Genomic DNA, 16,284 nt, shown 5'->3' with positions numbered 1-16,284 from the left:
CACAACTGGGACTGGTAATTGTCCCTAAGCGCCATGATCATTAAATGAAATAAAAGATGTAACTGTGATTTATGATTTTATTTCTGCTTTCACTATTAACTGCTGGTGACCTTCTACTGCTGCACCATAGAGAGTATTTTAACTTACTGCACCTGTGTATGGTTTGCCAATTGCATGGTGGCAGATGGGACAGCGCTCCAGAGGGTTAACATGATTGCCCAGAGGATCACTGGTTGTCCTCTACCCTCCTTTGAAGAGCTTTATAGATCCTGCTGTCTTAAGAAAGTTCAATACATTCTCAAAGATCCATCTCATCCTAGGCACCCTTTTTTTGAACTATTACCATCTGGCAGATAATACAGGAGAATAAAAACAAAGACAAATAGGCTGAAAAACAGCTTCTATCCCAGAGCAGTAACTATACTGAATTCTACTGTATAGTGCAATATTAATGCAATATCAGGGGGTTTTCAATTCAGTTGTATAGATAGAATGTGAAGGGTGTGTGTTTTTGTTTTATATTTTATGTATAATGTACATTGAAGATGGCATTTAATTTCATTGTACGAGGTGCAGTGACAATAAAGTAAACTTAAACTTAATTAACTCTACTTGTTACAAGCCAGTTGCAAAGAGCTCAATTGGTGATCACATGACCATTTGATGAGAAAGTTGTAAAAGTGAGGATTGGGTGTAAAACTGGTATACCACTTGTAACTTGAGTGGTCATTAAACAAGGTAACTGGAGGATGAGGACTACCTGTATATTCTATGCCCTGGAAATGGCAACACTGAAATTCTACAATCCTGTGACATACTGATTGATCCCCACAAGAACTGAAGTCCATATTGTGCATTGCACATTTTAATAGCAAATTATTTTCCTAGTAATCAGCGGTAGTTAAATATCACCAGAATCCTGGGGTACTTCCAAATTTTGCATTAATAAAAATGACAGTAAGAAAAATTGAGAGATTTAAAACAATCCAGTGATAATTACTCTTCCTCTTAGTTATGAATTATTCGGGGTCTGGGGTAGTGAAGTGAGGCTAAAAGAAATAAAGAAGAACAACAGAATGCCGGATTTTGAAAAAGATTGACTTGTCTGCTAACAGTCTGAAAAGAGCCCCATAATGCTGCATTTTTAAAATTGAAAGTTCTATTGGTGTAAGATGTAAACAAATGATAAAGTTTATAATACAGTTTTTTTATATATTTACTTATCAGCTCCTGTGAGTCTTCACTATTATATTCTTAAGGGAAATAATCATGCAGACAGTGAGCAAGTCATTCTGTCTTATCTTAGGGAACTCCTGTTATTTGATTTTATGGTTTTATGATTATGATTTTATGGCTATTTGTTTTATGGTTATGAACTGTGTTTAAAGTGGGTGCCAAAAGAAATATTTTAATTAAGATAAAGTAAGGTAAAGTGAATTTTAAAAATCAACAGCAATCCAGCTTTATAGCAGTATTTTTACAATTCTTGGATTTTCTTTCAGTCAGACCAGTGGTGGGTTCCTCCCGGATCGCACCGGATCGCGCGCGCTCCCTTTCAGCGCTCCACCTGGCTTGCGCGCTCCCTTTCAGCGCTCCACCTGGCTTGCGCGCTCCCTTTCAGCGCTCCACCTGGCTTGCGCGCTCCCTTTCAGCGCTCCACCTGGCTCTCGCGCTCCCTTCTGGCGCTGAAACCGGAAGTACAGTTTTGCCCGGCCCTGGCGAAGCAACGACGCCTGCCTGCGCTCCACCAGCTCGGCTGGGAACGGAGATGTTTCCTCAGCGGAGCGCCTGAAAAGTCTTTTCAGGCGCTCCACTCCGCTGAGGAAACATCTCCGTTCCCAGCCGAGCTGGTGGAGCGCAGGCAGGCGTCGTTGCTTCGCCAGGGGCGGGGCAAAACTGTACTTCCGGTTTCAGCGCCGGAAGGGAGCGCGAGAGCCAGGTGGAGCGCTGAAAGGGAGCGCGCGCGATCCGGTGCGATCCAGCAGGAACCCACCACTGAGTCAGACGTTATTGAGTCAGTCAACAGTAGGAATGGTGACACAGGAAGCTTACAGAGCAAGGAAAACTCTCTAAACCTGAAGAACAGTTTACATCATTTTTTCCTTTGCTTGAATTTTATGATTTGCTGTAACTGATTGTATCCCCACCCCCATCTGCAGTGTGTTGGCTTTGGCTAAGTAGAAAACAAGAGGCAGGTGACTAAGGTATGCAATAACAACAGCAGTATGCATTTAGGAAGCTTGGACAAGTTAGGCGGCCTTTCAGTATTTTTCATTCCTTCTACTGTAGAATTAGTAGCTTGTTTGTCTCCCCAACCCCAACAACTGGCTGGGAAATTTAGACAGGCTACAAGTTCTACCATTAGAAGGAATGAAAAATTCTAATAAACTAACAAATACATTTCAATAAAAGCATCTCATTCTTTCATCTTAATGCATTTCCAAAATTTTCAGATGGAAATCTCTGTTCTCACATCTGCTAGACTTTCCTTAATAATTAACTACGATCAGATTTAAAAACATACGTGTTCTAGAATGTTCTAAATATAGTTAGATATAGTGTGTGCGTTTGTTTTCCAGGGTCATGAAAAATGTGCCTTGTTGATACTTGACAAGATACAAGAACCGAGCCTTATTAATGCAAAAAACAATGCATTGCAAACGTGAGTATAATTTTAATTAACATGTATTTTTATTTAACAATTTTGATAACAGTAAAGTGTTATATAATTTATACTTTTGCAGTTTGCAATCAGAGTTCACAGTGTTTTAATGTAGTTAAGCACTTGAACAAACTATGCATAGTATTATTAGTAGACTTTTTGAAATACATCATACCTACTGAATCTAGATATTACATTTTCTAGACCTCTTCATATTGCTGCACAGAATGGCTTGAAGATGGTAGTTGAGGAATTGTTAGCAAAGGGGGCATGTGTACAGGCAGTAGATGAAAATGGTAAGTGAAGATATTCATATTATAATTTATGAACAATAAATTAGCCATTATTCATTACATATGAATATGTGTTTCTAAAATATTTTTAAGCTTGCTGACAGTGGTTATTAATTTCCAAATTGCAAAAATAGAATTTGTGTAATCACAAACACAGTTCTATTTAAACTATTATATAAAAACAAGTCCCATTATTATTTCACCTGCAACATTTTGTTAACTATACCTTATGTAAAGTAACAAAACTTAGAATTTTCTAGTTTTATAAAGGCATCAGAACTCTTGGAAGAGGGCTGCATTTTAAATGTATTCATTTTATGGAAGAATGCAAAGCCTATAACCTAATTTTTAACTTTATCATCATTCTTTCTGAAGTTATAATTATTTCCTGTTCTTTCCACAACAAGTCACTGCCATTTTGTGGCCTTGGGTGAAATGTAATGAATATAATGTAATTAATAATAATTAGGCAAATCGCTTTTCATCTTGAACTCACATATACTATTGCAACTGACATATCTGATCATTAGATGGTAACCTTCTAAGAAAAGTACACTAATCTATGATCAAATATATCTCAGTCTGGATCTTATGTGCTTAGCTTTGCAGGCCCTGAGTGGTTTCTCATAAATCATTCCTATATACTACATTACAAATCATTGAGAGAAGCTTAAATCCATTTGGCATGTACTGTCATGTTTGAAAGGAGATTTATATTAAATACGCTAAATGTTCATATGGATGTATGGATGTCTAAAGCATATATTTAATATAGCTTTTAGGATCTTGGCCTTTTGAGAGCTACAGATTAATCATATTAACCATATTCTTAATGAAATGTTGGCCAGATATTGCACACTCACAAGTAAAATACTAACTAGAATACAAGAATAGGAACTGGGCTTTTGAAGAAAAGCTATACTGGCATGTTTTTATGAAGTCATTGACTCCTTCTTGCCTTACTTATTAAAGAACAGATTTTTTTTTTAATATTTAAAAAGTCCAAACAATTCTAAAGACATTTCATGGGGGAAGGAAGGCCTGTTACTTTTGAATTGTATGATGGCAATTAAACATTTTAATTTCTTTTTAATTAGAAGAAAGGACTGAAATAAGATGCACTCACACAAAGACATGCCAGTTTTCTTCCTCAGTTTTTGGAGAAGGCATTTTCTCCAATTCTGTGAAATTTTGAAAAAGACATTAGTAGTTTCAATCTGTGATGATTTCGCTGAATGAAGGCAACTGGAAATGCTGACATTTCTTTCCTAAGCAGCATGGTCATGTGATATTGTGTTTTATGACTGTTGCTTTGTGATGGAAATTCTGGTCCCAATTATCACTGTTAAGTGAGACCACCTTATAAAAAGTATTTTTGTAAAATTACACACTTCCACCAGTGGTTTGCTGATAAATGTATAACAAATCCCACTGTTGACACTAATTGAACGGCAAGCATCCCTAGATCCAATATACAAGTGAAAACAATCTGCTTCAGCCAAGTGTATTGAATTTTACAGGGTACAGAATACAGGGCTCTGCACACTAATAGGAGGAAAGGCAAACACTTACATAGAGATTTTTATAATAGTACTCCTTAACAACAGAACCCATCCTCCCAGCAATTCTTCATTACTAGCCCTGATTCAGTTTATTCAGAAAGCTTTGAATAACATTCAAGAGTCAACTTCCTTATTTCAGTAACCATTCCTGGAGGCTGAACTTTCAGCCAATGAGATGAGTAACTTATTTGGAAGATGCTGAACTTGTCAATAAGAAAGATTGGCAGTTTGGTGGTTCAAATCCCTAGTGCCTCATAACAGAGCTCCCATTACTTGTCCCAGCTTCTGCCAACCTAGCAGTTTGAAAGCATGTAAAAATGCAAGTAGAAAAATAGGGACCATTTTGGTGGAAGGTAACAGCGCTTCATGCGTCTTCGGCATTTAGTCATGCTGGCCACATGACCACAGAGACGTTTTCGGAAAGCGCTGGCTGTTTGGCTTTGAAATGGAGATGAGCACCGCCTCCTAGAGTCAGGAATGACTAGCACAAATGTGCGAGGGGAACCTTTACCTTTACATTTAAAAAAAACCCTCCAAGATTGGGCAGCTGCAAAGAGTTGGCAAGGAACAAGACATCCAGACTATTTTCACAATTTTGAGCTCATGTCATAATACTGGCTTACACTGTCTATCTACTAAGTAGTTAACATATGTGGAAGCTTCACAAGGCAAAATGGTTCGGAAAGTCAGCAAGCAGCTAATAAGCACCCAATATAAGGCATATATTCCACTAGACATTACACATTCACACTTGTTGCTCCGATTATGTAATATATATGTAGTGCTGCTGCTCTTGCTTGGAAAATGGTTTTGAGCCATTTATTTATACAGATACAGCATTTGATTTAAAATGAAACTGTAACTGCATCTGTATGGCTTCAGAACTATTCTGAAGCTTCCCTTTATTTTCATAGCAGATAGAAAACCTCCATTAAATAACTTAATGCTGCATGGAAGTCCATATTCTAAATAAATTATTAGTAGTACAGCAGAGGTGGTTTGCTGCCGGTTCGGCCCAGATCGGCCGAACTGGTAGTAATAGCGGCGGGAGGCTTCATCCACCCACCTGGATGCTTCTGCGCAAGCGCAGAAGTGTCTCACAAACACACATGGGAGTGCGCCTGAACCGGTAGTAACAAAATTGGCAACCCACTACTGAAGTACGGATGGCGTTCATATCAATTTCCATATTATGTGTGTGTGTATAAAAGGCAATCCACTAATAGGTGTATTCACGGGGGGTGGGGGAGGGGTGTTAGCCAATATGTAGTTTATGAACATCTTTTGCACTTTCATAGCATGTTGATGTTTGCTAAAAGCTGTGATTTTTTTTAATATCGTATCTTAAATAGACAATCTAGCATTTAGTGCACCACAATAATTATTGGGATATCGACTGTAGTTTGCCTATAACATTTGTGTTTAGTCTTCATTCATTCGGTTAGTGAAATGTAATGAATCTATTCTCCCCCTGGCACTGAGTACTCTTCCTATTTCCTGTCTAGCAACAAGGAATTCTGAAAAGTTCATCTGCTTCAGCAAATGTAGTTTTAACTAATATTAAACATTGCTTTAGAAAGCCATATTTAACCAAGAACAGAAGTGAAAACTTTTGATTTCAATTTCTGAATCTATGGAAAGACCTAATAGGGAAACTAGTCTCATTTGCACTGTGTTTAAACTAAGGAAAGTATTGCCTATACAGAAAAAAATACCAATGTCTTTTTCTATAGATTGTTGCTGTTCCTGTTGTTGTTAATATTTATTTCTCTTCTATGTGGAAAGATATCAAGCCTTCTTCTCATTGCACAGTGTAGAACTTATGAAGAGGCTTTTAAAAAAGACTCTGTGTGTGTGTGTGTGTGTGTGTGTGTGTGTTGACATCCAATTTTTGTGATGCTGTTTGTCATGGAATATCCAACAAGCTTCCCCTGATATTCTAGAAACATATAAGCAGAAGGAAAGAACTAACCACTTTCTTAAGAGGCCACCTACTTTTCACTTTCCCTACGAGAGAAGATTTCCCTATCTTAATATCCAATATATAGTAAAGAGCACATTGCTTGTCCTACAGAGAGAGACTCAGCTGTCACATTTTAATAAACATGATTGAATTTAGCTAAATTGAATATGTTGATTATTTATTTAACTTTCTCATAGAAAATATTGCATAATTAATCATCCATTACATTAATGCTAATCAGATTATTATTTTTTGTAAAAATACAATAATCTATATTACTAATTTGTTTTCTTAAATATCACACAGTTTCTTTTGAGTGAAAGCTATTGCTCTCGGAATAACTCTTATATGAACTTCTATCTTGTGATTTAAGTCTAACAGTGTCTTGGCTCATATTGATTCACATTGTCCTCCAGGACCGTGGTCTACCTGTTTTTATTTCATTTTGTGGAGAATTTAAGTTGCCTTTTGCTTTTTATTAAATAGTGCTTGTTATGAGAACCACTTTGTGAATTATGTACCTTCCCAGCATGTCTAATTTTAAAGTAACCCTGGCTTTGTCTGCTGTGATGGTGACTAAACATACATCTCCTAGCTATGAGCTCATCTGGAGATGTATCCAAGGAATGCTCAGATCTTTTCCTAGTTCCCTTAGTACTAACCATGGCTTTGTCTGCATTTGTGCCCAGGTCATACACCAGCCCTGGCTTGCGCTCCTAACAAAGACGTGGCTGACTGCCTGGCACTCATTTTGGCTACCATGATGCCTTTTTCTCCTTCCAGTACAATGACGCCGCTCAACTTCATTTCTTTTAAAAAAGACCATTTGAGCAGGACTCTTCTCTGCAATAGCTCCAATATGAGCAGCACTCTTAACTCATATAGTAAAACAATGAATGATGAAGGAGCAGAAAATGGATACAATGACAATGATTCTGATTCTGAAACATTTTGACTTTTTAAAATTCAGTGCCCCTTTCTTGATTGCATTTGCATTTAATCTGGAATTTTCTTTAAAAACACCTGAATTTCACCTCACCTTCATTTATGAATGAGAACAGCAAAGACTAAAATTTGCAATTAAATAGAACCTTTTAGAAATTTAAGGATTTTTTTTTAATGCACTCTAGTTAATGTTTTGCTTCCAGCACTACTGTGCTTTCCATAAATTCTAAGGGCTCCACTGGAAGTCTCTACCTCCTATTATATGCAGAAAAAAGAAGCTGCCTTTTTCTATTTTGACAGCACAAGTAAACAGGGAACTGTTATGTCTATATTAATATGTTAGCTATATTAAACTGCTGATATAAAGTCATTAAGTAGGGTGCTTCTGGATTGTCAGAAGACCTTCCCATCTCTAGTATCTCTTGTATAGATATATAGTCTTCATTTTTAGTATCTTTGTTATAAAAACCAAAGGTAAAGCCACATAGTTTGATTTGGGTTTGGACAAATACTGCCAACACCTCCATTTTCTGTGGCAATTCAGACTTCTAAATTCATCACAATAATACCCAATAGGTGTTTTAAAACAATAGGTATTTGCTGCTTCCATTTGCAATTTAAAATCATTAGGATCAAATCTTGTTTGCCTCATCACAACATACCCACCTGCAGCTGCAGCAAAGAGATTATTGTAAAGGCAGATGAGATTTGCCTTATTTTTGTTACCATTCAGCACAAGCATGCATGGTTTATTTGCACTCTCCAAGTAGGGATCCTTGGGAACTTGTCTTACCTGTGCTGTCCAGCAATTATTTGTTTTAGGAAAAATCAGTTCTAAAAATAATGTTTAATGCACCGAAATGTTTCACCCTGCTCATTTGAATTGACTTTTTGTTATCTTTATGTGTAATGTGATTTTTATCATAAGCATTGTCTGACTTTTTTGGAAAGTATACAATGAGATAGATTACAGTACTTCATATTTATCATTGCTGTGCTAAGATGCAAACAGGAGACAAAACCAAAACATAAATTGGAAAAGTTAAGTAATCATACAGAAGGGAACTGGGTTGTACTAAACAGTCCTGCTGGCATCAATTTACTTTGCATTATGAATATCTACTCCTTCTGCCAAAGCTTCTAGGTCAAACGGACCCTTTTCCTCGCCTGAGAAAGGTGTACAGAAAGAAGAGTGAGACTCTTAAAATATAAAGAACTAACCAGCTATACCATGAGGACCAAAAGGCTTCAGAAGACTTTATTATTTTTTTAATAATGCAAGGGGGAAAAATCAAGTAACTTTTCTAATCACCGATGCACAAATAGTGTTTTCTGTAATTAAGAGTCTTGGGTTATTTCTAGTAGATACTTTGACATTTGTAACCGATGATGATGATGATGTGTTGATCACAGTTTATTTTTCCAGACTAGTGTTCGTACTTGTAATGTTAAATGTGTTTATATTTATTTGAAATGAAACAAGTGCCCAGAAAAATTGACCATGGTTTGTCCTACTTCTTAATTCTATAATGTGTTATTAGCTATGAATTTAAGCAAATTTAGTATGCTGGGTTTGATGGAACAAATGCACACAGTTATCATTTTCAGCTCTTACGCAGCCAGCTGGGAATAGTTTCATGCACATTTTGTCAAATGCAGTGGAGGCGTACGTTGCATAGTATTTGTTGGCAAAGCAGAGGGGAACATATAAAGGAAAAAAATGTGTGATTTAGTCTTTAAAAGGATGGTGGTGAAAATGTGACAATGTTCTAAAGGAGAATTGTGGAATCAAGAGGGATGTGTCCTTCCTTGTTTATGGAAGCAAAATACTCAAAAAAACCTGAAACAGAACAGATAGTAGACTATCCGCTGCTTTGTTATCTATTCTACACAGATATTTGAAATAATTTAACATAACCACTCATTGCTATATATCAAAGTATGTTAAAGACAGAATATGTGAATTTATTCTTGGATGATCAGTAAAACGTAACAAAGTTTCTCTTTGCTTCTATAAACAAGATTTGCTGGAAAAGCTTCCATCTTGAGACTGCACCTTCATCTAAATCAAATGTATTTTCATTCTGGGCTATACATTGCAAAAAAATAGAAACCAGACATCTTGCATTGTAATGGAAGTTATGAAACATTTCCAATTTGAAACAACTGTTTCTGCACAATATTGTGCTGATTTCACTGAAACTGTTCCGTACTGTACTGTACCAGAAGTGTTATAAATTCAAAATGCTTTGCACACATCTAAAATGTAATCCTCGTAGGAGACTCTTTATTCTCAGACAGGTGACAATGTTCCTCAGTTTTCAGCTATTTTGTAGTTACACTCGCAAACAAAAATGCCTGAAATGAAAAGGTACCACTAACACTGACTGAAACTCTCAGTTGTTCCTTTTTTTAACCCCCAGCCAGTGTACTGAGAGGAAAAATTCCCAGCAAAATACCAAAAGAAAAACTAGGATCAGAAATATTCCCATAAATCAATTGATCTTTCTGTTACATGACTGATTTTTTTGTCCCAACTACTGATTAGCATATCAGAAATTAAATTTTCTCTCACAATATAAATAAGCACAAAGTTAGGCACTTCTATTCTAGGAACATTTACGACCCCAATCTCTATTTGAATTTAGGGCAGGGGTGTCAATTTCACGGCTCGTGGGCCAGATGTGTCCTGTGCTGGCCATGCCACCCACTTTAGCAAAGGGGGGGGGGAGTCATGATACATCACGTGACAACGTGATGCCGCAAGTTTGACACCCGTGATTTAGGGTAATAAAATATTCTCCAGTCGTTTTTCAATTTGATCCATGATTATTAACAAAATTCTCCATCATGATATATAGACTTTCAACCAGGTCTTAGACAAGTTTTTCATCCTACAATTTGCATTCTGTAGCAAGGATAAAATAAAGAGAGACTATTTTTCTTAAGAACGCAAGTGTGTATAAATTGTTACAGACCTGTAAAATACAAAATGGTAATTACGAGTTTTTAAGAAAAAGGCAATATTTATGCACACATTTTGAAATTACAATATTAGCATATATGTATGTTTAAATGATATTTGTACATGACTAGGAACTATAATATAAGAGCCCCTCACTAGTTATTGCCTTGATTCCTATTAAATACAGAGGATGTTAAATCCTGTCGTGGATTTTAAGGTGTTTGTTAAATTCTGAGGACTACTGGATGTTCCTTAAAACCCACAATTAAAGTTTTGCAGTGCATCTATGGATGCTTCCCAGCAGAAAGATCTTAATCATTTATAATTAGTTTTACACGGAAATTGGTTTTTTAAAAATAAAAGGAAATGAAAGAAATGAGGAAAATGTAGAAAGATCACTTTGTTTTCTTGACTGTTCAGCAAAAATTTCACTTGGATATCGGCCAGGGCTGCACAAGTCACAAACTTCATTAATGAGCCAATAATTAGAATACTTTATAGAGCATAGTAGCCCAATTGTACAGCACTTCAGGAAGTGAGAGATTACTGTAGGTTCTAAGTGTGCTTTAAGAGGAAAGGGCTAATGTTGAGTAATTTCTCTGTGTTAAAATCCGTTGGCATAGAACAGTGTTTTTATTATTATTATTATCTCAGGATCTCTTCCCTCTTTTGAAAATCATGGAGGACTCCAAAAGAACTTTTGGCTGAATGGATTATGTTTATCTATCTTTACTATTGACACTCTTGCTTCTCATGATTGTTGATGGGATTTTAATGCTGTATATTTCAATCTAGGTGGGCAAATAATTTTGATTTTATAGACTTGAGGGGACACCCCCCCCCCAAGGGTTCTAAGACCACACTTTAATAAATTCTGATAAAGAAGAACCGAGAGGTTTCATGCATTGGACCAACACTCTATAATTTCACATTATGATTTTTATTAGATAGCAGAGCTCAGCTGTAGCCCCAGAAGATTCCCTAATTTTCCACTTTTCACATTAGAGCTTGGAGACAGGCTGTTTTTTTGTTGGTGGGAGCTCTCTCCTCACATTTTCCCATTACTCATAAGCTTCCATAGCACTATCACAGCGATGGCGAACCTTTTTTGGCTCGCGTGCCATAAGTGGGGGGAGCGCAGGGGGCTAGTGTGCGGGCATACCGCACCCATAATGCAATGTGCGCCCCCCCGTGCGCATGCGTGCACTACAGGCACCCCCCCCCATTTTTTGCATGCTTTTTTTGCACTCCCCAGGCTCCAGAGGCTTTATAGGAGCCTGGGGAGGGTGAAAACAGCCTCCCCCGCCCCCCTGGAAACCCTCCGGAGGCTTCAGGGACCTTCAGGACGCTTCCCTGAAGCCTCCAGAGCAGTCAAAACGAACCTCCAAGCAAACGGGAAGTGACTTCCGGTTTGCTCGGAGGTTCGTTTTCAGCACTCCGAAGGCTTGAAGGACCTTCAGGACACTTCCCTGAAGCCTCCGGAGCAGTCAAAATGACCCTCCGAGCAAACCGGAAGTCCATTCTCGAACTTCCGGTTTGCCCATAGGGCCGGGTTTTTTGTGCTCTGGAGGCTTCAGGGAAGCTCATGAAGCCTCCGGAGGGCCTTTGGGGGGCGGGGGAGGCTCTTTTCGCCCTCCCCAGTCTCCTATAAAGGCTCTGGAGCCTGGGGAGGGCGAAAAATGGCTTTAAAAAAGGGTTAAATGCGTGCTGGCCAGCTGACAGGGCAGCGCCTCGGGTTCCCTGACAAATGGCTCCGCGTGCCATCTGTGGCATGCGTGCCATAGGTTCGCCATCACTGCACTATCACATCATGTCCTTTTGCCAGGTTTTAGTGTTGTAGAAATGTGGTTTTGCAGTTGTAAGGCCTTACATTCTTGTGCATGTTTTTTCACTGTCTCTCATTTTTTCTCTTTTTCTGCTTTTCTAGAAAAGGAAAGTATGGAAGGAAATTGAGGAGGTGGGGCACAATCTGAATGCCATTTTTGATACTTTCCTGTTGGTCCATTAGAAAGAAAGTTAATCCACTCGTGGGGTTTTCAGCAGCTGAAGTCAGGACTATAACAGGTTGATGCTGAATAATTCTGAGTTTTTAGAATGGCAACAGTGGTTGCATGGAGATGCCCTCATAGTTGTGAGTCATCTGGAGCCTACCTATCATCTAATAACAATAGTTTGCTGTTATGTTTTTTTTTCAAAAAAGAAGAGCAATGCATTTGGTTATAATGGTATAGCTATGAAGGAAGACATGAAATAAACAGAATGACCAAAAAGAAAAAAGGTTCACCAAACAGTCAGGGAAATCAAACTACACTTACAAATCTATAAGTTTTCTTTCTTAGTATTGTAATGTTTTATAACTGAAGTGAGATCTCTAGAACAGTACTAAATATTATTAAACATCACTTGAAACAAAACACCAATGTTCCATGTAGAATTGAGTAAAAAGTCTCATTTTCTTCTTCCTTCTTCTTGGCTGATCATATCAAGCTAGTCACCAATAAATACACACATACACACACCACTGCAGCCTCCACAAAACAGGAGGGTAGGGGGAAAGTAAATTTGGGGAACAGAGGTCAAAGGACAATCCACCTTGCAAACAGAAATCTTCTACAGCATTCGAGTCATTCACAGTACAATAATCTTCTCACCCAAATAATTTGATAGTGACTTCTATAAATACATTTTTCAACACTTTATGCTAAAATCCTCTGCATATCTATATAGAAATATAATAGAATATAGTTCTGAGTTCCTGAGTTTAGACTACATTATGTGTTTCTGTCCTATCAACAATCCCAGCCTACTGTCTTGAAAAGACAATATGGCTAAAATCCCGGCTATACAATCTTTTGAACTTAAAATAATTTGTTTCTGAATAGACCTATATTCATTTGTAGGGCCATCTTTTCCAAATATATGCTTATCTATCTCTTTTATATGTATTACTTTCATATAAAAGAGTAATAAAACCATCTTAATTAAAATGGGAAATTTGCAGTTAGTGTCACTGGACTATGGATTCCATTCTAATCGCTTTCTTCTCTAAATGGCAATACGGTTTAGTAGCAGATAAGGTACTGTATTTTAACTATAGTAATAAATGTCAGTTATGGCCTGTTTTGATTTGTTTGATTAGCTTTTGTCAAAAGATAAGCACTCTATTCTACTGACATCAGTGGTGATGATTTGATAAAGATTGAGAAGCATGATCTAGAAGGTGAGTAATAACGCATGCACTTCTCTATAGTTACGGTTCTGTGTTAGCAGCTTGTATTCCATTCATGTGAAACTTCAGCTGCCAGGTTACAATGCATGGCACTTACCCCTTGCTGATCTGTATTGTTTCAAGTGTTAAGATAAACTAGCTCAGGGGATATCTGTATCACTACTAAAAGGGCACCATGTTGTGTTTGGTACTATTATAGCAAACCTTTGTATTTAACTATGAATTGAGTAAATTCAATTTCTTGTCTTCTCTGTTTAGAAACTTGATAATGCACCTGAGTTTCATAATGTAAGAAACTTTTAGAGTGCCTTTTTATATTTGTGTATGCTGGATATCTACTATTGTGAACATGTTTTTCCTTCATTTGAGTCATACTGAAGCAATATAATACCTATATGTTTTCGTTTCAAAGCTTTATGACTTTGTCTTAAAAAAAAAACATTTGCGTTGACATAAAATTAATATGCTAAATTTGTATAGGAATTTATACATTTTCTTATTACACGAAGCAAACCTTAAGTCAGTGTTATTGGGAAGGATGTTTTAAAATGGTGACAATCTTGAGTGTGTATTAAATGCAACTATCTGTGTTTGTAATGCAGTGACATACATTTTAAAAAGCCAATATCTAATGTTTTGTAGCTTTGTCTGTATATTTTATGCTTTTAGCATGTGCAATATATCTTTACAAACCATGGTGTCATGAATCTGGTGCCAGTGTTACATTTTGTATGAAATATTTGTAATAAACAGTATGAAATATTGTTGAATGGTTTGTTGCTAATTTTTTAAATTTTAAAAGTATATTGATTTTGAATTAACCAATGTGTTACATTATGTGCTTTTAAAAATGGATATGAAATATTACTTACAACCATGGGCTGGGTGTACTCAAGTTTAATATCCTTTCAACTACTGAACGTTGTATTAACTGTAATGGACTTTTTATTTGAAAATTACAGTAATATTAAAATGCATTCAGATGAATATTTTTATAAATAAATAGTACAAATACCATGGCAACCCCAAATTCATTCATCAGTATTTTTACATTTTACAGTTTTTTGAATGCCTGTAAAAAATAAGAAATATATAACTGCTGAAAAATACTAGTCAGTACAGCTTTCTGAACAGTGCTTAAAATACATTATAAAAATATGTATCTAAAACTGTAAAAACATAAAGCAATGCAATTGTTATGAATAGCATAAATGAGACTGATATATCCCAAAATCACTCATGAAAAACTTTGCAAAATAATAAAATGGTACTCCAAAAGTTATCTATTCATCCAGATATTAATCACCTGAAAAATAAGAATGTGTTCTTCTATAGCACAGGTTTAACAAATATGACTCTGGAGATCTTGAAAAAATAGCATTTTCTATAAACTTCTATCAATTATCATACTAAGTTCAGTTGCTTAGAAGTGTACAGTAAAAGTACTAAAGGCCTGTTCCTTATTCTTGAAGGAGCAGGCATGAAGGGAGAAAGGATTTTTAGAAAAGAACCAAATATGATTGGAGAAAGGCATTTATATGGATCTGTCGTTGCTTATTTCCATGTCCAATAACTATGCAAAGGTAGTAAAACTGTACAGAAATCAGAGTTGAGTATTGTAGTGTTATCCAGAAATAAGTCTCAAGTGAAAAGATTAACAACTGACAATTATAAAATCATTGTAGAAGTCCGTAGTGTCCTCCATTATAAAACGGATTGCCTAATGGTGGGACTGCATTACATACAATGGATCTCTTCGATCATTGCCAGATGGTTTCCAAAAATCAAAGGATTCATCCAGCTGCTCGTCTACTTATATCCCACATTTTGTACTGGAACTCAATGTGACTTACATAGAGTCCTTTCTGCTTTCCCCTACAACCATTACCTTGGGATTTGGGCTGGCTTAAAGTCACCTGATGACCTTCTAGGCCTGAGAGTGGAATGGAATCTGGGTCTCCACTCTCACTGCTAGTCCAACTCTGTAACCACGCTACCACACTAGATGGGAAGTGTTATCTAACAACCAGTGACGTGCGGTGAGTTTTATGGCTGGTGAGGCTGGTGACGTCATCAGGAAGGTGGGGAATGGGACCAAGTGTGCTGGAGGCTGAGGCTCAGCCTCCAGCACACGTGACCCCATTCCCCGCCTTCCTGAGCGCGCTCCGCCGGCTCGCGCTCCGCAGTTCCCAACAGCAGCTGCTTTTCAGTGCTTTTCTGAGCGTCTGGCGTTTAGGACATCCAGCTATCTACCTAAATGCCAGACGCACAGAAAAGCACTGAAAAGCACTTTGCATCCAAGCCACTTCGTCTTGATGACGTCGCCGCAGCGGCTGGGCGCGGCCGGACCTCCAGAGCGGCGCCGAGGTGGTCCGGGTGGACGAAAGAGCGAGCGAGCAATGGAGGATCAGGCAGCCTGATCCTCTTTTGCTCGCCCGCCGGACTGCCTCGGCGCCACTCTGGCTACCTCCGTCCATCCTGGGAGCTGCGGCGACATCATCAAGACGAAGTCCAGCGGAGGCAGAAATGTTGTTGGCACTCCTGGACTTCGTCTTGATGACGAAGCCACGAAAGCGCCTGGGGAACGACGAGAATCTTCCTGCCTCTGCTGGACTTCGCGCGCTCCTCGCGACTGCAATATACGTCCAGAAGCGGCTTTTGTGGC

At 37.7% G+C, this 16,284-nt stretch overlaps 1 protein-coding gene across 8 annotated transcripts in view; it reads left to right on the top strand.

Annotated features, from left to right (window-relative positions):
- The window catches only part of ANKRD44 (ankyrin repeat domain 44), a 151,848-nt gene extending 142,926 nt beyond the window's left edge, over nt 1-8,922 (top strand). For 4 of the 8 annotated variants that reach the window (XM_081936488.1, XM_081936486.1, XM_081936487.1 and 1 more), the window contains 3 exons: nt 2,580-2,662; nt 2,867-2,958; nt 7,170-8,922. In XM_081936488.1, coding sequence (XP_081792614.1) covers nt 2,580-2,662; nt 2,867-2,958; nt 7,170-7,435 — 441 coding nt within the window. In that variant the 3' untranslated portion in view covers nt 7,436-8,922. The remainder of the gene's footprint in view (nt 1-2,579; nt 2,663-2,866; nt 2,959-7,169) is intronic. The other 4 variants (XM_081936490.1, XM_081936489.1, XM_081936492.1 and 1 more) reach the window with 3 other exon arrangements.
- The last annotated feature ends 7,362 nt before the right edge of the window (nt 8,923-16,284 follow it).

This window comes from Natrix helvetica, assembly GCF_964273705.1.
Source record: "Natrix helvetica genome assembly, chromosome: 1".
NCBI lineage: Eukaryota > Metazoa > Chordata > Lepidosauria > Squamata > Natricidae > Natrix > Natrix helvetica.
Note: the sequence above shows the minus strand (reverse complement) of the source record. Positions and strands in the feature narration are given on the sequence as shown.